At 48.4% G+C, this 23504-nt stretch overlaps 3 protein-coding genes and 1 pseudogene across 5 annotated transcripts; 2 read left to right on the forward strand and 2 right to left on the reverse strand.

Annotated features, from left to right (window-relative positions):
- The first annotated feature begins 2267 nt into the window (after positions 1–2267).
- On the forward strand, positions 2268–6653 carry LOC123164283 (WPP domain-interacting tail-anchored protein 1). 2 transcript variants are annotated; one of them, XM_044581701.1, is made up of 6 exons: positions 2268–2476; positions 2686–2750; positions 3571–4083; positions 4146–5305; positions 5419–5586; positions 6252–6653. In XM_044581701.1, exons 3-6 carry the CDS (start codon positions 3588–3590, stop codon positions 6468–6470), a joined length of 2043 nt encoding a protein of 680 aa, XP_044437636.1. In that variant the 5' UTR covers positions 2268–2476; positions 2686–2750; positions 3571–3587; the 3' UTR covers positions 6471–6653. The 2 variants fall into 2 exon arrangements, with proteins under 2 accessions (XP_044437636.1, XP_044437637.1); XM_044581702.1 differs by lacking the exons at positions 2268–2476; positions 2686–2750 and having other exon boundaries at positions 3539–4083.
- A 686-nt stretch (positions 6654–7339) lies between these two features.
- Positions 7340–8788, forward strand: LOC123164284 (gluconokinase). Its single transcript, XM_044581703.1, has 4 exons — positions 7340–7678; positions 7786–7828; positions 7986–8065; positions 8176–8788. The coding sequence occupies exons 1-4, from the start codon at positions 7438–7440 to the stop codon at positions 8604–8606; spliced, it is 795 nt and encodes a 264-aa protein (XP_044437638.1). The 5' UTR covers positions 7340–7437; the 3' UTR covers positions 8607–8788.
- Positions 8789–10348: 1560 nt separating this feature from the next.
- On the reverse strand, positions 10349–17776 carry LOC123165092 (protein MODIFYING WALL LIGNIN-1). 2 transcript variants are annotated; one of them, XM_044582723.1, is made up of 3 exons: positions 13432–13750; positions 11678–11883; positions 10349–11028 (listed from the first exon to the last, which is right to left on the reverse strand). In XM_044582723.1, the coding sequence occupies exons 1-3, from the start codon at positions 13525–13527 to the stop codon at positions 10710–10712; spliced, it is 621 nt and encodes a 206-aa protein (XP_044438658.1). In that variant the 5' UTR covers positions 13528–13750; the 3' UTR covers positions 10349–10709. The 2 variants fall into 2 exon arrangements, 1 of the variants encoding a protein (XP_044438658.1); XR_006482757.1 differs by lacking the exon at positions 10349–11028 and adding an exon at positions 17230–17776 and having other exon boundaries at positions 13432–16988.
- A 4756-nt stretch (positions 17777–22532) lies between these two features.
- Positions 22533–23261, reverse strand: LOC123170649 (uncharacterized; annotated as a pseudogene).
- Positions 23262–23504: the final 243 nt, after the last annotated feature.

Below are 23504 nucleotides of genomic sequence, written 5' to 3' on the forward strand. Positions count from 1 at the left end.
TGGAGGCATATGGGCACCATATTGAGCGTCCTCCATAAATTATGGCGATCAAGGGCGGGATGGCGAACCGTAATTAGAGGAACTTTATGTTTTTATGCATAGACAATGACAAAAATGGAGCCCACTCATCAGTGTCATAAGCAATCCCATATTCTCCTCTTGTTTGTCACGAGCCATACAGTCAATGGTGGTGTGGAGGAGGGAGACGCTCCAGACGCACGTGACGATGGCCATGAAGGGTGGAGGAGGAGCACCGCCCGCGTCGTCTTCGACATGCCCTTCAGAGCTAGAGCGTGTGAAGTCGGCATGGGCTGCTGGAGTAGGCGTCCAGTGCTGAGCAGAGGAGGTAGGATGCTCATACACCGATGTTGCACAAATCGAAGATGACTCGGGGCTGCAAGGGGAGCTTAGTGGTGACCTGAAATGGGTCGGCGTGGGGTTGAGAGAGGCCATGCGATGACAAGGGATGGCCGAAGGTGGAGTGTCAATAAGTCGACGATGGTGTTGTGCATGCAGGAGAGAAAGCCGAAAGTTGAAATGTCCTAAAAAATGTAAGGTTCCATTCTCACTTTCCTTCCCACCAACCATTCATCCAACTTTCCTGTACGACCTTTTGAACCAATTCCACTTCAGTTCACTTACCAAATTTCTCATGAAGTGTAAATCACAAGTAGGATTTGATAGACATTATTCTCATGAAGTGTAAGTCACAACCTAACATACTAGAATATCTATATCTCGTTGCAACGCACCTGCATGGTCCTAGTACCCGAAAAAGAAGTACAACTCTAGGTTAAAAAAATCACAGGGAGTTTTTTTTACAATACGAGAGTCTATTTTAACTTGTTTTCTCTAATTTAAAAGGGAAATGTTTACCTTTAACCGACCGATTTTAGGCGAGCGTCCGCCGCCTCCTTGTCCATCGGATTGGTTTTTCATCCAACGTTCGGGAGTCAACCTCCACCTACTTCATATTCTTGCAACTCCACCCTTGTTTCAGAAAGCAGACTACAACCAGGCCTTTGTTGCAAAACGGACAAGGAGTTAGATCCTGCAGCGGCTGGGATTGGGAAGAGCAACGACAGCTGGATCCTGCAACGCCGTCGTCGCAGGATTAACGGGACAAGCGGGTGTAGATCCCCTGCGGTGGTGACGACGACCAAGTCTCCGTTGGCGGTGACCTCCTGGACTCAACTAGTTACAGATCCAGAAACAATGGTTGCCATGGCCGACCTCCACCACCAGATTCCGCCATCGGTCGTCGGCCTCCACTGCGCCGCCACTAGGAACTCACCGCCTCCGCGCGCATCCCCTCGGTCCGGCATCCAGGAGCGCCGCGACCCCGCGCCGACCTCCGCCTAAAGCCCTAAACCGCCTCGGCCTCGTGCATGTGCTCACCAGGCCGTGCGGCCACTGACCGACGAGTTTCTGCAACAACGATCATCATTGCAAATGGCGACGGCGGTGGTGTTGCGACATCATCTTTCATTGCAAAGTTTTTTGCAACATCGTCCTTGTTGCAAAAGGATTCCTGAAACGTTATCAATGTTGCAAAAAAAAAGTGAATATATTTTCTTTCCGGACGCGGCGTTTTTGCTCCTAGGTGCATATGCACCCATTGTCGAAAACACACATTTTGAAAAGTTGGAAAATTCGGAACAAAAATCCCGCGTGTATATCCGGACATTTTATGTCCGTTCACAAGGTTTCGGTGAAAAACGACGTTTTTTGTGGCTTGTGTAAAAAAGATAAAGAAATGCCTCGTGAATAGTTAGAATGAAGCATCAGAAATTGTCTTTTTTACACAAGCCGCAAAAAACGTCGTTTTTCACCGAAACCTTGTGAACGGACATAAAATGTCCGGATATACACGCGAGATTTTTGTTCCGAATTTTTCAACTTTTCGAAATGTGTATTTCGACAATGGGTGCATATGCACGTAGGAGCAAAAGGGAATATCCCTTTTCTTTCCACAACACAACCTTTGTTGCAAAGAAAAAATTCCCGTGAGACAATCTATGTTTCAAAAAAAAATCCCATGACACAATCTATGTTGCAAAAAATAAAATCCGCAACACAACCACTTTGCAAATGTTTCCGCAACAAGGCGTTTGTTGCAAAGTAGAGCAAGACGTTCAACCGTAAAATTGTGTGGGATCTGATGGCTCGCGAGGCGGCGGATCCTCGGCCGACGCGTAGCAGCCCCCTAATAAAATATAAAGGCTGGAGAAAGCTCTTTTTTTTCCTTCACGGTGTAAAGGCCGAGAACTATGTTCAAGGGGCCCTTCAACCGGTGGGGCCACAGAAAGGATGGATCGTTGATTCCCCGTCACAGCAGAAAAGCTGCGATTTTTCCTCTGTCCGTCGACTAGCCTAGACAGCTACTGCATCTCGCTTTTTCTTCCCTCTCTGTCCATCTCGCGCCGCGGCGACGGCGGCGGCCAGATCGTGGAGCTCCGGCGACGGCAGGACGCAGGTGCGTGCGCCCGCCCTCGGCCCATTTCCCCCGCTCCCATTCCCTCTCCCGCCTCCGCCGCAACGGCGGCTTAGGGCCCGGCGCGGCGCGCGGGCTGGGCGATGCCCGGGGCGGCGGCCTGATGCACGCGGCCGCTGAGCACGGGGCTCTACTCTGATTGCATCAGCTTGGTACTGATCTATCTCCCTCACTTGTGTGACTGATTGCAGCGGCCGAGCAGCTCAGCAGGAGCAAGCAGCACAAGTCGTGTGATTTTTTCCCCCTTCAGTCGGAGGTATACAAACTCTTTGTTTCTACCTGCAGTCAGACGTACTATATATACGAAGAGTGTGTAGTGTTTGTATGCTGTGTGCTTGCTGTTCTTGTGTTTGGGAGCGGTACGGTGAGACCAAGTTTAGTTCAATTTTGCGAAATGATTATTGTTCATATTCATATCGGATTGCACGGCACTCTGTCAACGATCTAGTGATTATTTTCAGTTCAATCCCACTGACCACGGCGATCTCTCGGTGTGCCGGCACACCGAGAGATCTGCGCTCCGTCAGAGCAGAGCCAATTCCATAATACATATTGCTAGCTACCTGGGGTAGCTGATTCCTGTGGGTTCAGTAGTCCTCTTGGATTGATATCTGAACATTTTATGAGCTGATATCCTTGCCACATACTAATACTTAGTTTTGACCTTGTGACAGGCCCTTATCCCGTTTTATTATTTTCCGCAAACTCAAGGCGGGCCTGTGTCTGCAAAACTGACACTATCTCGTACTATAATTTAGTTGAATTTGACGAAATTTGGCATTTGGTATGCCCATACATGTCCGAGTTGTCTGCCCAGTCAGCTGTCCTGTCATGTCGTCCTGATGAATGGATCTAGCTTTTCAGTTTGTGGAAAATAATAAGATGGGGTAAAGTCGTCACATTGTCACAACAAAGGGGTGAAAATGGAATTTATTTATAAGCTAGATACATTGTCGTGCTCTGGTTTTTGTTGCTCATCTGGTTCTCTTTCATATTTGTCTATTTTAATCTTCTGTATTGCCTATTGCTTGTATCTCATATCAGTATCTTGTTTTTTATGCGACTTTCATGTGTAGGTAGCACACAAGGAATTATGAGTGCCGAGAACACTATAAATGATGTTCTTGCCAAAGAAAATTCCCTGTCTCCGGGAGATAGGATGAATGCAGTAGGAACCAACATGGAAAGTATTACAAGAGTAGAACTCGACCTTGCATTTGCCTCTGAGAAATTGCTAAATTTGGAGATGTTGGTGATGGAAATAGCTCGCCGAGCTACTGAGTTTGAGCCTCTTACCTTGGAAAGTGGATCTGTTTCTTCTGAGACTGCTGAGGATGCCTTCGAGTTGGACACCTTGTATGGTATTCTCGATGCAGAAGTCCAAGAGTTAGATGACATGATCAGTTCTCTTCAGATTGATGCTAAAAATGTTGAGGACAAGGTTTATGACGAAGAATCTGGAGGCAAGGTTAAAGCTAAGCTGGATGCTGCTATGGCTTCTTTGAAACAGATGCAGGATCTAATTGCTGATATCAGAAAGGAGTCTGCAAAGTTTGAGAAACCCATTGAATTTTCCAGTGACCAAGCAGGTAAATGCTCACTTATCCCTATTATGCATCAATTGGATCCCTTTCTAACCGCTCTTGTACAGGAATTGCTGAACATGGTGTGTGTGAAAATGGTCATATGTCATCCGTCACTAGCATGCATACAGAAGATGAACGAAGAAATGTTCTGCAGATGTTAGAGCAATCCATAGCAAGTGAGCTAGATCTTGAAAAGAAGCTCTCTGATTCAAGATATGCTGTAGAAGAACTTAAAATGAAGCTTCGTCTCCAAACACAAGAAGCATCTTTTCTAGAGGAATTAACAGAAACAAATTCGGGGAGGTTGTTTGAAGCAGAAAATGCTTCTGAGATACTCCTGGGAACTTCCAGGGAACTTATAAATGAACTTAATACCATACAGGTCCATTTAAGTGCATCAAGATCTAGAGAAGATGATCTCAATTCAAAGTTAGAACGCAGCTTGATGGAACTGTCTTCTCTGAAATTAAACCAAGAGAAGATGCAAGAAGAGAGTAAAAAGGTTGAAACTGAAGAAGCTGTGCAGAATGAGGCACGATCAAACCTTGAATTGTTATCCTTGCAGCATCAGGTTGAAGAGCTAGAAAAACATTTCAATGAATCTAATTCACAGTTGTTGCTGGAGAAGGTATCATCAGAAGTAAGTCAGGAAAAAGAGAATGTGACGCTCACTGAGCTAAGCACACTGGAAAGTGTCATTAAGAATCTCAAAGCTGATGTCCTAAGAGCTGAAAATAGAGCGCAAAATGCCGAAGTAAGGTGCATGCAGTTAACAAAAGATAATGTAGAGCTCAGTGGGGAGTTAAGCTCTGTTAAAAGCCAGGGTCCGGATAAGGCCCGTCTTTTGGAGAGGGAATTGTCGGAGTCAAATGCCCAGTTGGAGCATGCCAAGGCATCAGTTGCTGCCTTTGCTGAACAGCAGGGTATGCTGAAATCTACAGTATCTGACATGGAACATATGATTGAAGATTTGAAAGGAAAGGTTTCAAAATCTGAAACCAGAGCCCTAAATGCTGAATCAAAGTGTGCATTATTAGCAGACACCAATTTAGAACTTAGTGAAGAGCTATCGTTTCTGAGAGGTCGAGTTGAACGCCTAGAGAGCTCGTTACATGAAGCTAACCATGTGAAAGTAGCAACCATCAAGGACATTAGTCTCAGAACTAAAGTTATTACTGAATTGGTCACGAAACTTGCAGTGGAAAGAGAACGGCTTCATCTCCAGGTATATGCATGATTCCATACACACCATTAATGTTTGCTTTTTATTAGCTCTTATTATTACTTTCTCATTCCTGTATGTTCATATGCTGGTTTGGCTCTTCGTGGTGGTTGCAGATTTCTACGTTAACAAAGAAGAACAAGATATTGACTCACAAGTGCAAAGGAACTAGTGTTAAGGATGGCACAAAGTTGTACAAAAATGCTACTGGTAAAGATGCTGAACTTCAGTTCGCTACACTGGCCGAGGAAATAGTTTCAGATTCTTCATCAGCACAGAATGTGGTGAGGTTTCTCTCTAATTTATTCGCGCCTCTTCTTTGAAGTAAAGTGCATGAGCATCCACATCCCATTGCATATAATGAGGTGCTACAGCGGACATACTCCAGCCCCTATAGATGCTACTAACGTCCTGTTCGGAGTCCCTCCACTCCGCCGCTCCGCTCCAGGAGCTGGCGGAGCTGTAGTTAAAAAGGATGGAGCTGTAGTCCCTCCACTCCGCAGCTCCTCGTATTTTTAGGAGCCGGCGGGTTGCCGAACAGACCCTAAGTTGACATGAAAACTTTAAATTTGACGTTTATAATAGAACTCATATAACTAAGCATCAGCAGCGAAGTTTAGCTTTGTTGCCAGTCTGCCCTTAGTCTGGATGCCTACAGTTGTCCTCTCCTTTACCCTCTCATTAGCATCATGGGGTGTGGATGCTCTGAAGTTAGTGCGGTGCGATTGGCTCCGGTAGAACTTGGGCTAGGCCAAAGCCATCGATAAAAAATATTTTGCTAAACCCCGGCCATTTTCCTAGCAAAATATCCGCACTTACACCGTGCAACATGCAGCATTACCTGCATACCTTGATCTTATTTTTTCCTAAGTTGTTCATACATACCCGCATAAGCGTTACAAAGATTGTACTCATCTGTAAACGTTGATCCATGATATGTTCGGCTCAGGTGGAGAAAGCCGCGGACCTTATCGACGGCAAGGTGGAAGCGGAGGGAAGCACTGGAGAGGAGGAGGAGGATTCGGCTGACGAGGGCACGCTGCGGACCATAAAGCCGTCGGCGGCGCTCAGCTGGAAGTACGTCGCCACGGCGCTCCTCGCCGTGGTGGGCGCTGTCGTCGTGTGCCACCTGCTGCTTGAGAACGGCTGGGAAGGGCGCATGGCCTGACGCTTCCTTTGATTTCTCGCCTGAATAATGCGCAGTTTTGGGCTGGACTGAATCGGCGCTGAATGTATACTCTGATGCTCTCACCCGGCCTGAGTGAGACCTTTGGGACGCCTCCTCGTGGAGGAAAATGGCGGGCTGATCTTGAGTGGGAATTTTGTATTACTAATATATGGGTTTTGTTAACCTCCTTGTGATTATGTATGCACGGTGTGCTGCAGCAACGTTCGAAGAAGAGTTCTGTGCTAGTGTTCATTGATTCTATTTCTGGGCTTGAGACTGGGCTCCTTGATGAGGCGGACGACGACCCCGCCTCTGCGACGTCGATCCTCAGCTGCCTCGCCATGGCTCGGGCCGGTGCCCTGATCTCGTCGGACGCCATGGCGTTCGTCGCTCGTATTTGAGGTGTGGTAAAGAGACGCTATTTGAACCATTTCCACCCCTGACCCATCGGTGATCTGAATTATCTTGCACTCAAACCACTCCTTGTCAGCCGTCGCAGAAATACCATCTTCAGAGAAAGAAGCTACAGTCGATGCTCTTCCAGTGGAATATCAGCGTGCTCAATGTCTTAATCAGCGCCGATGCTGCCAAGTCCAAGCGGTGCTACACGCCACGCCATTGACAGTTTGACTTAAGACAAAATTTGGGGAATGTTGACATTTTTGCCTATGAATTTGGTCAGACTTTATAAAGTTTGATTCAGTGCAAAACCACAAAGAAATAGAGGGAGTATTATGATGAAAACAAGAGGGCAACAAACGACCATGTTACTTCACATGCTTCGATGCTTCGGTGCCGTAGATACATTGAGCTGAAGTAGCAAGACGGGAGACATAAAGCTTAATACGAAGATTTTCCGAGAAATAAATAAAATTTGACGTTGTAGATGCTCCCATCATCAGTGGAACGTTTGTGCTAGCAGGTGAGTAAATCTCAGAGTGGCGTCGTGGAGATCGACGTGCAGCTAATGCTGCCTGAATTATCTCAGACTCAGAGCAGGTGGGAGGCAGCAGGGTCAACCCCGAGAAACGGAAAGGCGACGGTGTCGTCCTCCTCACTCAATTCATTCGCCGGCCGCTCGCTCTTACTTTTGTGTCCTCCTCTTGCCTCTCGTCCCGCCGTCGCCGCAGAGGAAGGCGGAGAGACCGCCGGAGGGAGGAGCGCCATGGCCGGCTCTGATCTCTCCCCTCCAGATCCAGCAGCCACAGGTCAGTTCACTACTGTCTATCTCTTCAGGAAATTGATTGGGGCAGAGCCGATCCGGTCGGCCTCCAGCTGCGAATTTCACTCCTTTAATCGCCGGTTGTGGTTGCAGGGGTGGCCATCGTGATCATGGGGGTCAGCGGCTGCGGCAAATCGTAAGATCTAATTTCTTTCAGCAATCAATCATCCCCTCTTACTCCTACTGCTTGCTCTCTCAAGACTCAACAACTCAAGAAGAGAACACGGGACGGGGAGCGGCAGCTGCCCTCCGCTCTGCCTCTGCTCTGATGCGAATTCTCTATTCTGCCGCAGGACCGTGGCGGCGATGCTCGCCGACGCGCTGGGCTGCGGCTTCGTCGAGGCGGACGACCACCACTCCCACGCCAACAAAGGTAGTACCACCAACCAACGTCTGTCTGTGTGGCCTCTGAAGCTTCACCTCAAAACAAACTCTCAACTTCTTCTCTGCTCCTTCCATGTCCATGTGTGTCCAACAAAACAGACAAGATGAGCAATGGCGTCCCGCTCACCGACGAGGACCGCCTCCCGTGGCTGGAGTCGCTGCGCGACACCATCCGGGAGCGGCTGGGCCGCGGCGAGGACGTCGCCGTCAGCTGCTCGGCGCTGCGGCTCAAGTACAGGGAGGTCCTCCGGCAAGGTGACGTCAGCTACAAGCCAGGGAGCTACGGGGCCTGCAGGGTGAAGTTCGTGTGCCTGGAAGCGTCGGCGGAGGTGATCGCCGAGCGGGTGCGGTGCAGGGCGGCGGAAGGGGGCCACTTCATGCCGGCGAGCCTGGTGCGGAGCCAGCTAGACCTGCTGGAGATCGACGCGGCGGAGGGGATCACCGTCATCGACGCCACGGTGCCCGCCCACGCCATCGTCCAAGCCACCGTCGCCCAGTTCAGGGACGAGCTGGCGTCGACGGCGCGCTGACAACCGAGAGTTTCTGCTGGTTCTTGTTTCTGAACCCAGCATCATTCATTTCGTCAGTGTGCTGGACTGGACAGACATTATTCAGTCCACATACAAATTGTAAAGAGGCTTGCAGACAAGCAAGATAGTATCATCAACCTTATCAAATTCATGATATGATGCAACCAATTCATTCAAAAGTCCGAACGGATGAAGAAGTGCGGACAGTATACTTCAACAAATCTCAACATTACCTAGTTCATTCAAAATAAAACATGCATCTATACCACTATATAGTGTGGGAATAACAATGAATGTGAGCCATTCGATCTACACATCCGATGGCCAGGATGTGGCAAATCCCTACAGCGTGAGCCGTTGATTTCGGCATCCAACGGCTGAAAATAGGCATGCCGCCACCATTCTCAAACAAAGAAAAAGACAGACTGAACCTTCCTCTTTTTTTTTTTTACTGAACCTAGTTTTTTTCTTTTTGACTGAACGTAGCTAATAACATTAATCGAACTGCTATTGTTCTAACCTGCAGGGCCATACCAACTTGCCAACATGGCGTTAATATGAAAACCAATAATAGCAAAGCGACAGGCAAAAGCTCAACATGATAATTAATGTTGAACCCGACATATCTGTGCATATCTCCTAATTGAGCTCTCTCTCTTAGCTCTAGTCATTTATATCTTAGTTTGTAGAGATTTGGTAGGGTTAGTTGGTCGAAAACATTTCTTGTATATATTGTAAACGACTCTGATTAATACTCCATCCGTTTTTATTTACTCCGCATATTAGAGTTGAATGAAGTCAAACTTGGAACTTTGACTAAGTTTATAGAAAATAATATTAATATTTACTATATGACGTAAAAGTACATTCAATAATGTATCTAATGGTATTGATTTGTTATTATACATGTTAATATTTTTGTCTATAAACTTTGTCAAATTTTACAAAGCTTGACTTTGACCAAAGCTAATATGTGGAATAAATAATAACGGAGGTGTTATCTGTACCTTGATACTTTATTATTTTGATAAATGGCTTGATGTAGAGGCCAGGGGAATCCTTGTTTCCGAAAAAAATATGGGGGAGAGGCTGGATGGGTTTATGTGTCTACCATATTCCCATGTTTTTTGATACAACACAGCCTTGGAGAAAATGAATAAAATTATGAGAAGATTCTTGTAGAAATATGGAAGCACTAAGAAGGTATCACATGGTCAAGTGGGATTTGAGGGGCAATATCCTTAACATCAGTCTCTTGTGCGAGTGGTTTGGCATGTTGTCCATGTGTTTTCGGGTGCGAGCCAAGCAAGGGAAGGGGCTTCCCTGCACGGCACCCTCATGCTTAATTTGTTTGCTCACCAACCTCTCGTGCTTTCCTCATTGACGTCCAATGTCATCTGCTGCTGTTGCCGTTGGTTACTCACCCAACCTGCAAACCAACTGAATCTACCATGGGACTCAGAAAAGAAGTTGTTATGTTATTTATATTTTTGACGTGACATGGCTGAATTTATGTAAAATTGTTTGGGCTGAATGTGAGAAGCTGGCCTAGCAGCAAGACGGCAAACGGCGCCAACCTCGAGGAACGAGGCAAACCAGAGCCGATCCAATCACAAACCTGCTAATCCCACCTCCACCTTGTCGAATCACCGTCGTCGTCGTCGACGGCCATCGTCGAAGCCACCATCGCCATGTTCAGGGACGAGCTGGCATCAACGGCATGCTGATCGCCGATCATTCAGTTGGATCAAGTTTCGTTTCATCATTTGCACTGGACAGATCATCCCATATGTCACGTACAACTTGTAATGGCTTGCAAGCAAGCAAGACACCAACAACTCCCAACATTACCCAGTTCATTCAAGTTCAAACATCCATACTGGCGTGCCGCCACCCTTCTCAAATCTCAAACAAAGAGAAAAGAAAGACTGAGCCTAGCTAATAACGGTAACCAAACTGCTGCTATTGTTCTAACCTGCAGGGCTATACAAACCAAACTCGCCAACATAGCCTTCATACGGGCCGTCGAAACGGCTTAGGTACGACTGCCGGTCGTAAGTATCCTCATGGGAGGCCCTTGAAACGGTTTACATATGGCTGCGATCATGGGAACTGCTGCCGGTTGTAGGTGTCCTCATGGACGAACACCGGCTCGCTGCTCTGCTGCGGGATCACGGGCTGGCCCATGGAGATGCCCTGGTTCTGCTGCGGGCCCCAGCTCGGCGGGCCTTTCGAAGACGTCAGGGCCACGTAGTAGACTATGGCCAGGGCCACGCTCGCGAGGGAGAGCACCGCCCCGCCGGAGAAGACCCCCGGCTTGACGACGTAGCAGAAGCTGCCGAAGTACATGTTCTCCTGGCCCCTTTGGTCGTTCAGTGCGGCTCCGGTAAGCAGGAGGAGGAATGCGATTATGAACGTGACCCTGCAGAATGCAACAATCCCCAGAATGATATTATGACAAATAGTTGATCGAGTCCTCGTAGCTAGCAACAAGGAGTTTGCACACTGATGAAATGTAGCATTCAAGTTGTTAATTTTTAAGCAGCTCAAAGTAGCAGAAGTGAGTGCTAAAATGTTCAGAGGAAAAGGCAGAATAGCCCACAATGTTGTAAGTGATATCTATCTAAAAATTTGTTTTCATATAGAGTCATCATATAGACAGTAACATCAGCCTGAAAGCAATGTGCAAACTCCTACATTGATGTATCGGTTTTAATATAGGGTGATGATCCAAGTGGTCAAATGTGCACGGTCTTTCTAATGAATGTATTCCTATTCCAAATATGAATGAGATAAAGGGATAACAATATGACACTCAAGAACCCATGATAATAATCAACATGAACAGAGCAACTAGGCTGGAAAGAAGGAAAAACATTGCACAGATTTAGGGTCCTTGTTTCTTTTAACATTGTTTCAACAAAATGTAACACTGTGTGTGGGTTCAACATAATATAGCAGCATTCAGAATTTCTAATAATTGTTAAGCTGAACTCAACGTTACATTGAATTCTTCAGAATATGTGAGGAAGGAACAAAACAGAAGGTAAACCTGTCGGGCAGAATATTACCAAGATACGATGAATGAGATCAGAGCCACACTCCAGTTAGTGTCTGAGGGAACCGGATGCCTCTTACAACAGATGCAACCAGCAACTGTATTGATAATGGCCTGTGCGACCATAAGGGCGACGGCAGACATCAACCCAAGGCCTAACGCCGGGCTTCTCGGGTATATGCATTCACCTGGAGAAGAATCTGTTTGCACATCCGAAACCTGCATGAATCAAGCAGTGCATTAATACTTGGGCATAGTAGTAAGGTGTTGCTTCAATAATACTGCGAGCCTACGACGTCGTTGCAACGAACTCTCCGTAGATCACCCACACTGTATCAGTTGATTCTTAGTGCCAAGTGTGCTCACCGCTCATTGTTTGCTGGTACAAATTCTTCTTTCATAAAGTAACTTCAAAACAAGAGAGTGTTATTGTGTATACTCTTCACAGGAACAGGGCAAATTGGCTTCCCTGATACTACTTAAAATATAGGGCATCCTATATTTCTATGTGATAGACGTGGCTACATAGAAACATGCCCAAGCCTCGAAGGGGCATAAGTTTGCGATGTGAGCATAAGCAGTAGGACTTGTGTGTTTGAAGTATTGACCAAATTTAAACCTAGAGCAAGTGATTCCTACTCATGCTTCCCTATTAACCTCATTAAAAGTGAAAGATAATCAGATTCAAATGTATCAAGCAAAGCGACCACAATGTAATACTATAATTGGGGAAAACAGCCACACCTTGTGACAGCCCATCATATCACTACTTGCAGTCCCACATGCATCCGTAATATAAACGGATAAACAGATTCGCAACTAGTACAATAAAGGGATATATTATATATATCAAGAAGTTATCGATCGCGACAAAATAGATTGGTACGAATGGCGTTTACGCACCGCCGCATCCATAATATCAATGGTTAAATAGATTCCCAAGTAGTACACTCAAGGGATATATGTACATATCGAGAACTTATCGATCCCAACAAAAAATATTGCCATGAATGTCGTGTATGCACCGCCAGATATAGCATACGTAACGTACAAGACAGATTGTATCACATTGTGCATTTGTCGGTCAGCTCCATGGAAAGCGACAACTTGGGCAAATCCTTGCCCAATCAACCAATCGCACTAGTTTAGCTACGAGGGACTGCCCAGTCAAATAATCTAGTACAATCAAAGGACATGTATATCGAGAACTTATTGATGACGACAGAATAGACCGCCATGAATGTCGTATACGCACGACCGCACGCAGCATACATACATACTAGACATTCTAGCGGTAGCTACTCAGCTGCATGGAATGGAAACAAGCTGGGCATCACCAACCACACTATCTTAGTTAGGAGGGAGGGATTGGGGCACCCAAACCCAATGTAGGCCAAGCATCCACCCCACTCCACTATGCCTCGCAAATGATCTTGGTTCAGGGCAAATTAGTGGGCCCTCGCAGCAGCAGCAGCAGCACGCTTGAGCTGAAAATCCCCACCGCGCAAATGCACAGCAGGGTCGATCCCATCCCAAGCTCCGAGATCGATACTAGTAACATCACCGCAGCAGCAGCAACAGGTGGCCAAGCTCTCCGCAGCCCGTTCGTTTCTTCTTGGTCGGTGGCGGGGTGGTGGGGGGGACGAGATCTAGCAGTAGCGCGTAACTTAACCGCAGCAGCAAGCAAAGCGAAGCAAAGGGGGGCGGTTTCCTCGTCCGCGGCGAGATGCGCTGGAAACTGACGGACGGGGACGGGGCGGTTTGTACCTTGACGCGGGTGCCCTCGGCGGCGAAGCCGAGCGCGGCGGAGAGGACGCCGAGGAATCCGACGAGCGCGCACACCACCACCGCCTTCCGCTCCATCCCCGCCAACCAACCCCTCACCAACCTTCTTGCAGGCACAAGCCGCGCCCCGCCCGCCGGATCTGCCCCCTGCCGCCTTCCTCCTCCCCGATCCGCCCCGGCTCGGCTCTCGTCTCCACCAGCACTCACCTGCAGCAGCAAGCAAGCAAGCCGAGCAACGGGGGAGGAAGACAAAAGAGGGCCGAGGACGAATTTCCCCCGTGATTTCTTTTCGTTTTCCCCCGCACACGCAGCGCTTTTTCTTGTTCGGTAGCGCGGCTTTTTATTTATTCTTTCGCTCTTTCTTTGCGCCTCACCGCCTTTCGTTCTTTCTTTCGCTTGCATGCGGGCCCAGGCATGAGGCGGGACGACGCGTCGGTGGGCGTGGCGTGGGAAGTGCAGGTTGGATGGAGGCGTGGGAAGCGCGCGCGGCTGGCCGGCTGGCAGGGAGTGGGGTTGGGGGCAGGGTCGGACCTGACTCGTCCTGGCGCGCGGTCTACGGTGGACCGGTGGACCGATGCGGGTGGGATATGGCGGAGGGCCCGCTGGCAGCGGGAGTGTGCGCCGTGGACGCGGTGCCTGCGAGAGGTAACTGACTAACAGACTCGGTGCGTAGCGGGCGTGGAGTCTGAACCAACTCGCTCCCCCTTTTCTCGTGCTCACTTCAAACGTGGCGAATGGAATCCACGACGCCGGACCAGAAGAAAGAAGAAGAGAACAAAAGCCGTCTCTTTTCATCTTTTTGAGCATACTGGCAAGATCAGTGGCGGAGCTAGCATTTGACAACTGGGTGGGCCGCTTCCAAAAATCTATTTTTTGACAACAAATTTGACATGTGAACGATCTAACTAATTATCAATAAAACATAGAAATAGATCAATATGGTCTTACAAACACACTAAAACTCCCAGTTCCGCATGAAAGAAGACTACATAGACATACTACATACCTTGACAAGTTTAAAGAAGACTATGTTTCCGGCCTACACTTCTGCATGACCATGAAAGTATCAATTATGTCATCTTCATTCACCTTAGAGAAAATATCCCGCTCAATGTATGTGACCAGGCAATCATCCAAAAGACTACCACCCATCTTATTTCTCAACTTGTTTTTGACTAAACTCATGGCAGAAAATGCTCTCTCAACATTTGTCGTTGCCACTGGTAGAATCAATACCAATTTTAGAAGCAAGTACACGAAATTATCAACTATATGCCTCCCTGTTTGAACAAGCTTAACTGAGAGATCAACAAGATTTCCAAGGCCTTGTTGAAAGTTCTCATCTTTTCTCATGTCACCAATATAGTTACCAAGTTGTAGTTCAAGGTGTATCAAGTCAGCACTTGAAAAGTCTTCTGGATAGAACTCAGCAAGTTTGCGTACCTTGTGTGCATCAAAAGCAGCAAATGAGTTGGCAGGATTCAAAGCAGACATACAAGATAGCAACTCCATATTGATCTCGTCAAACCGATTTTCAAGCTCTTGACTAATTTGATCAATTACTCCAAGAAATACTTCTCTTCTAAAGTGATCATCATTTGTTTGGGGTCGAACAAACCGTGTTGATCTTCCATAAGGCACATAATTATCCTCCATTGTAGGAACTTGAATGCTATGCTTGTTACAAAATAATGTGACTCTTTGAAGAAATGCATCCCACCCATTAGACCTCAGTTCTTGTATTCTATCTTTTGCCAATCTAACCATTGCCATTGCAGAAAGAATGTCTTGGTCTCTTCTTTGCAAACAATCAGACAAATCACTTGTGTATCCAAGAATGACAAGCATCAAGTGGGCATTGAAAATAAAGTCAAATGACTCGAACACTCCAACAATAGTATGGATTTTTGGCCAATCACTCCTTTGTGATGCATCTTGTCCAAGAGTGATGATTACATCACGAATTGTGGGGTACATAGCAATAATGTTGAGAACAGTTTTGTAATGAGAGCCCCACCTAGTATCACCAGGCCTAGGTAACCCCATCTCTTGATTCAGACCACTCCCAGTTTGTAACTCACCACATTCAAGTAGTTTCATGATATTATGAAGTCTAGCATCTCTAAGCATGTCATGACGCTTACAAGAAACTCCAATAATGTTCAACAATAAAGACACTCGATCAAAAAACCATACACAGTCATCATTTCCCTTGGCAACAGCAACAAGAACTAGTTGGAGTTGATGTGCAAAACAATGGATGTAATAGGCAGAAGGTGACTCTTTCATGATCAATGTTTTCAGTCCTTTAATTTCTCCTCTCATGTTGCTAGCCCCATCACAACCTTGCCCACGAATTTGAGTTATAGTCAAACCATGATTGGCAAGTAAAGTTTGAATTGCTTCCTTAAGTGACAATGCAGTGGTGTCACTTACATGAACAACTCCAAGAAAGTGCTCACTTAGCCTTCCTACTTTATCAACAAAACGCAAACATAGAGCTAGTTGTTCTTTATGTGATACATCACTAGACTCATCAGCTAGAATAGCATAATGATCATCACCAACTTGTTCAATAATTTGATTTCTAGTATGTACTGCACAACATTGAATAATCTGATTTTGTATCTGGTGAGAAGTCAATTTGCAATTACCTGGTGCATTCTTCAAGACATACTTATTCACCTCCTCACTATTCGTTGCAAGCCACTTCAATAGCTCAATGAAGTTTCCCCTGTTGCTAGATTGTTCACTTTCATCATGCCCACGAAATGCCAATCCTTGATGAAGAAGAACTGCAAGCATCTAAGTGAATACTTCAACCTCATCCTATAAAGACGTAGATCCTCACTATCCACCCTCACAGGAAGATCATTAATTGTTGCACGGGGATTCACAAATAAGTCATATTTCTCTTGAGCTGCATTGTGCACACTTGTTACACCACCAACATGCTTATCAAGAGCATCATCTCTATTCCAATTTCTCCAACCACCATCAGTAAATGCATTAGTTCCCTTCCCACTAGTTTTTTTCTCTTTGAACAAGAAGCATACAAAGCAAAATGCAGCTTTCTCCTTGATACTATATTCAAGCCAACTATGTTTATGAAGCCAAAAAGGACTGAATGATTGAAATCTATTCCCAATTCTTCTTGCTTCAAAGTTATGTGCATAAGGTTTGAATGCAGCCTTAAGGATATATGCTCTCCGAACTGCGTCTTGATCATTGACAGGATAACTTGCAATGGGTGGCCTTTCCCCGGGATCATGTTTAAGACGGCTAAAATCATAAACCGGCGGTGGCGTTGAGACATCTTCAAGTCGAACCATTGGTTCCGGAGTTTGCTCAACCGTGACATTTGACATAGACACCACTGTTTCTTAAGTTTGCTCTTGAACCACAAATTCTCTGGTTTGCTCTTCGGCCACATCCGCGGTCCCATGCACATCTGGCGTACTAGCTTTCTTCCTTGTCTTCTGAGCATGTCTCGCAAAAAGGGAAGCAATGTTTCCTGCCCTCTTCATTCTTCAAAAATTCTGCAAAATTTATGTGTATGTGTTCATCAGTTCACCGTTAATCTACTAGTTTGTTAACAGACATTCCAAGTTTCCAACAACATACATGATACTGATACACTACTTTGTTAACATGAAAAAATTATGTCAGAGAGCATCTATGTAATATATAAGCATTGCATCTCCTTTCCATTCCCTATCAAACAAACAAACAAATTTAACTGAAATAGGCCGCTGGGGATTGAGGATTTGGGGCCAGTACCCCTCTCTCTCGGAAGGGAGTGCAGGAGAAGGGGACTGGGCGCCGTCGGCGACTGGCCGACTCCGGCTACTCGGCTAGCAGGGGCAGGGCGGCTGCGTAGTGGTTGCTCCTGGTCCGGGAGCGCTGATGCTCAGTGCGCTGCTGCGCAGGGCGACCGGGCGATGGGAGGAGCAGGCATGCCGCGGCCCGCAGCGGCGCAGCCGTCAGGGGCGGCTGGGCGAGGTGGTGCGCCGTGCGCCGTGTGCAGACAGCAGCTAGCCGGGGCGGGTGGGCGTCAGCCGTCAGGGAGGTCCGGGATCCAGCGGTGGGCCGGCGACGGCGAGGGGCGACTTGGCTGGCGGCGGATCGAACTCGACCAGATGTGGCGGCCGTGCGTGGTTGCAGAGGAGAGATGACTGAGAGGAGAGGATGTGCCCTGTTCGTCTGGTTTCAGCTCGCACTTGTTGATGGGCTTATTTTTTTTGACTCGGCCCGTCTCTGAAAATGCCATCCTATATAGGCCAGGCCGAAATCTCAGGATGGAGCGCGGCCCACCCTGTCCACCCTGTGGCTCCGCCACTGAGCAAGATGCCCCTGTGTTGCACGGAACATCAAGATGCATTTGTATGAGTAGTTTATTTTATGGGAGAAAATAATGAATGAGGGAAGGCCTTATCTGCAAATGTGGAGAGGAGTGCGGGTAAATTGTCATAGTTTCTTTCCTATCCTTTAGATATAGATCGGACGGCCTATATTGCAGGATAGCAGGCACACCATCATCACCAACTCTGGTTCTTATATCATCTTTTTGAGCATATAAAAGATACCCTCGCTTTTCATCTGCAAGGAAATTGCGTTCCCTTCTTCGAAACTACTGTACTTCCTTTATAGAGAAATATACAAGATCTAAACCGACGCTCTTACATTTCTTTACAGAGGGAGTATGTTTTTCTTTCGCGGGGTTAAGAGGATACCTTTTTTGAAACGCTCAAATTCATGGGGGAGTCGATCCGGGTACACGTACCAGCTTCCGCGTCACCAAAACAAGCCAAGCTGCGACTAACGGCATCTTGGAACCTGTTGATACGAGCGAGAAAATTACCCCTTTCAACCTACAAGTCTCCTCAGCTTATGCCTGGATGGCGATACATCTACAGCAGCTTGAATGTAGGAGCCATCGGCATTGAGTTTCACACGTCCTTCAGCTGGAGGTGACCACCCAGCAGGGGGCGGCTGGGTAGGCGCGACGTGCGATAATGTCGCCGGACCGCACCCAGAAGTGATCGCCATTTTACCTTCCACAAAATCACCCATTAGAAAACCGCTTGAAGCCGAGCAGGAATCGACCGGACGCTTCTACTGGCGTGGAGGATTTCATTCCGCACGTGCCAACTGCGCCAAAGAAACGTCGGGGACTAGCGTACGATCGTCATCTCCCAGCCCGTGCAGCACGTCAAACAGCCGTTCGACGTCCCATGCAAAGCAAGATGGAAATAGCTGCTGGCAGATTCCAACGTTCCGCCATGGCTTGCCATAGTGCAGCCGCCCCGTGAGGACCTACAGAAGACGTGGAGCGTGTCCTCTTTGTCCGCTTGGAAACTACCTAATCCTCTGCATGTTCTATCGATAGGAGGTTTCACAATCCACCCTCTCTTGCCCCCACGCGCGAAGCTGCCCGTCTCCTCCCACGGACGCAACCTCCATAGCCTCTGACGAGCTCCCCCTTAACACACTCCTCTCACCCCAACTCAGTGTTGCCGGTGGTGCTTCAGCTCCCTTCTTCCATTATAGAGCATTCCCGCGGGGGCTATCAACCTCGCGCTTGGTGCGGGAGGTGACACAGTTCATGCCAGATCAAGGGTCATGTCGGCCGACCCTCGTCTTTCCTTTTCAAACTTGTTGAAGAGTCCAACGCTACCCCCCTGCTCTCACACGGAGCTGATGTTGTTGCCTTGTGTCATGTGGCCATCCTCCTCCACAGCTAGGTAGGACGCGAAGATCAGGAAAACCAAAAAAGGACAACCTAATAACGAGAAGGTCCGTCACGGAAGAGAAAATATAAAGGATGTAGTTTAGGGAGTCTGATAAGGAAAGCATTGAAAGCCTCTAAAAGCTTTAGAGGGCCTCTAAAAACTTTAGGGAGTCTCATCTGGAGAGCGCTCAAAACCTCTAAAACCTTTTAAGGAATCCACTATAGTTTCTCTAAGAAGGCAGTCGGTATGCCATTAATCATAACTAGTGAAATCCCCCATAAAGATCATTATTGGATAAATATGGCATGTTTGGTCCAAAGAAAATTCATATAAATTTTGTAGAATTCTCCCTGGGAATTTTTCCAATATAGGAAGTTTGGTTTATAGGAATAAATATCATAGAAACTTTTCATATGGTCTACATGGCATGCAATCCCATAGGACAATTTATTTACATTGGGCATGACCTCATGTAAAAATTTCTTTGTTTCACTCACAACCATGACATATACCAAATCATTCACACAAAAACTACATTTTCCGGTGGTGTGCTGATACGTGTTAAATGTACTTATAATTTTAAAAATTTGATATTATTTCTCATTCAATTATGCATTGTTTTATATTTCGTTGAACTTGCCCATCAATAAACAGCTAGACGACCAGTTTATGTCAATGTGTCTATGGGTACAAATAAAACAAATGTGTCTATGGGTACGTGTATTTTCCATAATTCAAGAAAATAAGAGAACCATCAGCATATAGTTTCTCATAGGACCAGAGCCAAAAGGTGGACCCATGGGGCGGCCCACAGGGTCCACACGCACCCTTGGCAAAGTTAGCGAGAGGTATGTGCGTTGTGTCATGTGATTCGACCCACTTTGTGTTCCTGAGTTTTTTAGAGCAACTCTAGCAGAACCCCGTAAAACGCCGGTCCATAAAACACGTTTGCAGTTCGCGCAAAACCGCTTTTACGGGCCGGCGCGGGCTAGCACAGATGTAGACCCCCCAACGGACCCGTAAAAAAGTATATTCGCGAAATATGTTTTTTACGGGTCCGCTATGCGGGTTTTGCTCGGGCAACAGCGCAACGACTCGCAAACAGAAAAACTGCAAATCTGAAATTTGTCATAGGGTTTTACAAACAAGTTCAAATTCAATGACATACACAGTTTGCGCGCAAATAAAAGCGAAGTTCATTACGCAAAAGAGGGCATGCAAAGGTATGCGCCCATGTCCGGCATCATCTTGGGGATCGATCTTCACTCCGCGCCATGGAGTCCATCTTGAAGTTCATCGGCGCCACCGTAGCCACCGTAGCCACCTTCGTCGCTTGTTCCAACCCCCGCACCGAAATCATCCACATTGCCACCATATGAAGCAGAGAAAACATCACCGGAACTGCCAGACGGACCGGCCGAGGCGACCATTCTCCTCTTCAAGATCTCTCTCCTTGCCATATCATGCCATGTTTTGGTGACGTCGTCCATGTCATTGCAGTTCATTGACATGATCTTGTTATCTTCGGCGAGCAACAATGACAGCGATTTGTTTTCAGAGGCGCGTGCTTTTCTCTCCTCAATGGCAGCTTTGTGCAGCCCCTCTTCCTTGAGCATTTGCCATTTTTCTTGCTTTTCTTTTGCCTTCTTCTCGGCCAACTCTTTCTTGATCTCCAACGACTTCAACAACATCAACTCATTTGATTGCACCATGGCATCAATCTTCTCCCTCAAGCTCGATGCTTCTTGCTCTCTTTTTATCTTCTCTCTAGTCTTCTTGTCGCCATCGGGCTTGTTCAAATTTCTTGGGCCATCATCATCCTCATCTTCATCCATGTTTGTAAGTGAGCCTTTCTTTGGTGGGGATTCTTTGTCGATCAACTTCAACTTGTCGCACTTTTGGAGCAACTCCCAACAATGCTCTAATTTGAAGAATCTGCCTTCCGAAGCTTCCATGTCCTTGTATCTATGTTGAGCAATCTTGTCCTACACAATGTGAACAAAGTGATGCAATCATTTCTCATGATACATTATGATGATGCACAACTTGAACAAAGGCAAAGCAAACTCACATAGTCGGACTCCACGGTGCCACTTGGAGGTGCATTGCGTACTTGCTCCAAGCAAGCTGCCCAACGGCTGCACATAGGCTTGATGTTCTCCCAACGACCTTGAAGCGACCGAAATGTGCGTGGAGTCCTATTGGGGTAGTTTTTCATAATGCGGAAGTATTGATCTTCAATCCTTTGCCAATATCTCTTGGAGGTTTGATTAGTACCCGTGCATGCATCAAGAGACACTGCACTCCATGCTTTGATCAAAGCTTGATCTTCCAAGATCGTGTAGTTCTTCGATCTTTGGCTTTTCCCAGTTTTTGCTTGTGAATGCTCAAACGCTTACGCTTCGATCTCCTCCAACTCGTCCGCACAACCATGATCGTCCACGCCACCCTCCGTTTCATTGTGGTCGAATGGTTCGAAAGGGGCTTGATCAATGTCAACCGCGTTCGTGTCCAACAAGTTCACGAATTCGGTTGTTGCATTGTTCGAACCACCACTATAGCGAACAATAACAAGTCACGAGCTATCGAGAACAATGGCGAAAAATGAAAGAGAATAGCCGAAGACCGAAGAGATATACCTTCCGGCCATTTCGTCGAACACCTCGCTCGCGGTGGGAGCGGCACCGTTGAACGACATCGCCGGAGCACCTCCTTGCGGCGGGGGGGGGGGGGGGTGGCGTGAGAGGTTGAAGAAGATGGCTTCCTTGAAGCCGGAACCTTCCTCCGCTTTGCGCCCGCGGCCTTGCCGGCCTTCTCCGCCACCGCCCGGGATCGCACTGCGGCGTTGGCGCCCGGAGCGCGGGCCATCGCGGCGGGGGCAGCCGGATTCCCGCCCTGCACAACCACGTTGCCCTGCCGCTTGCGGGCAGGCGCGGCGTGTGCTTGGGCGACGGCGGCGGGGCCAACATGGCCGGCGACGATATCCGCCCGAGGGGAAGGGGCGTGCGCGACCTCGACGATGACGGGGGACAGCATGGGGTCGTCCATGGCGGTGAGGGACGGCCGGAGCTTGCGGAGGGGGGCAATGGTGGCGGAGGGTGCGGGGAGCGGGAAAGGGCGCGCGGAAATGTCCCTCCCGCCAAATCTCGCGCCGGATAGGGGTCGAGCTCGGGTCGGCCTCCCAGCCCGTGAAGATAGAGGTTGGGGGAGAAGATTTGCTGCGCCCCGCAAAAAATTTTACGGGCCGGCGCGGGATGCGGGTTCTGATCGTGCAGATTTTCTGACGCCGACCCGCAATTTGGCAGTTATTTTGCGGGCCGGGGCGTTTTAGGGGGTCTGCTAGAGTTGCTCTTAGGGCATCTCCACTAGTCCCCCCAACAAGCCTCCCCAGGGCACTTTTTCATAGCCGGCGAGGAAAAATGCTCCCACTCGCACCCCCAGCCCCTTAGTTTTCGCCGGGTTCGACCAAAAACGACGCCGGCGTCCCCAATGCAATCCCAGGAAGCTGGGGGGCACCTGGGGGCTTAATCTCGCCGTTTGCAGGCGCTGGCCCGCCTGCCAGCATCTCTCTGTTGTTCTTGCTCCTCCCCTCAGCTGCCCCCACCGGTTGCCGCTCCCCCGCGGCCTCCAGTGCCCAGGCGCGAGCCCGGCCTTGAGCCGCATGAAGTCGGCGATCCCCTCGACGAGCCCCCCGTTCGCCGTGCCCTGCCCGTTCCACTGCCACACGTGTGTCGCCTCGTGGTACAGCACGCCGGTCACCTCCTTGACGTCGCCCGAGGTGTAGCCGCCGACGTAGCTGGTGCTGAGGTGGATGCCGTTGTCGCTGGTGTAGGCGATTCCGTCGAACTCCTCCACGACGAGGGTGGCGACGTCGCGAGGCCGGCGGCCTGGTCAAAGCGCTGGCCACCGGTGGTGTCCTATGGCCTGGTTGAAGCGCTGGCCGCCGGTGGTGTCCGACGCGTCGAACGTCACAGCCCGGGCCGGCGCGGCCATGGTCACCAAGAGGAAGATGGCTACCGTGGCTACCTGAAGTTTCACCAGGTCCAAACGGAGGGAGTGCGCCGGGAGCAGGGCCTGCATGCACCGGAGCAGCGCCTGGTGTACGTGGCGCTCGCCGCAGGCGAGCTCGTCGGGCGGCGGCGTCACGGCAGGGCGGCGCGGCGTGAGCGCTTCCACGGACAGCCCGTCTCCTCAAGCTTCTCCACCACCGCCCGTGTGCTCGACCCGAGGGCCGCCACGACGTCGTCTGTGAACTGCTCGACGAAATGCCGCTGCCTACTTGAGGCTCAACACTGCTCCTGGGGGGGTGCAACGAGTGGAAAC

This window comes from Triticum aestivum, chromosome 7D (genome assembly GCF_018294505.1).
Source record: "Triticum aestivum cultivar Chinese Spring chromosome 7D, IWGSC CS RefSeq v2.1, whole genome shotgun sequence".
Classification (NCBI taxonomy): domain Eukaryota; kingdom Viridiplantae; phylum Streptophyta; class Magnoliopsida; order Poales; family Poaceae; genus Triticum; species Triticum aestivum.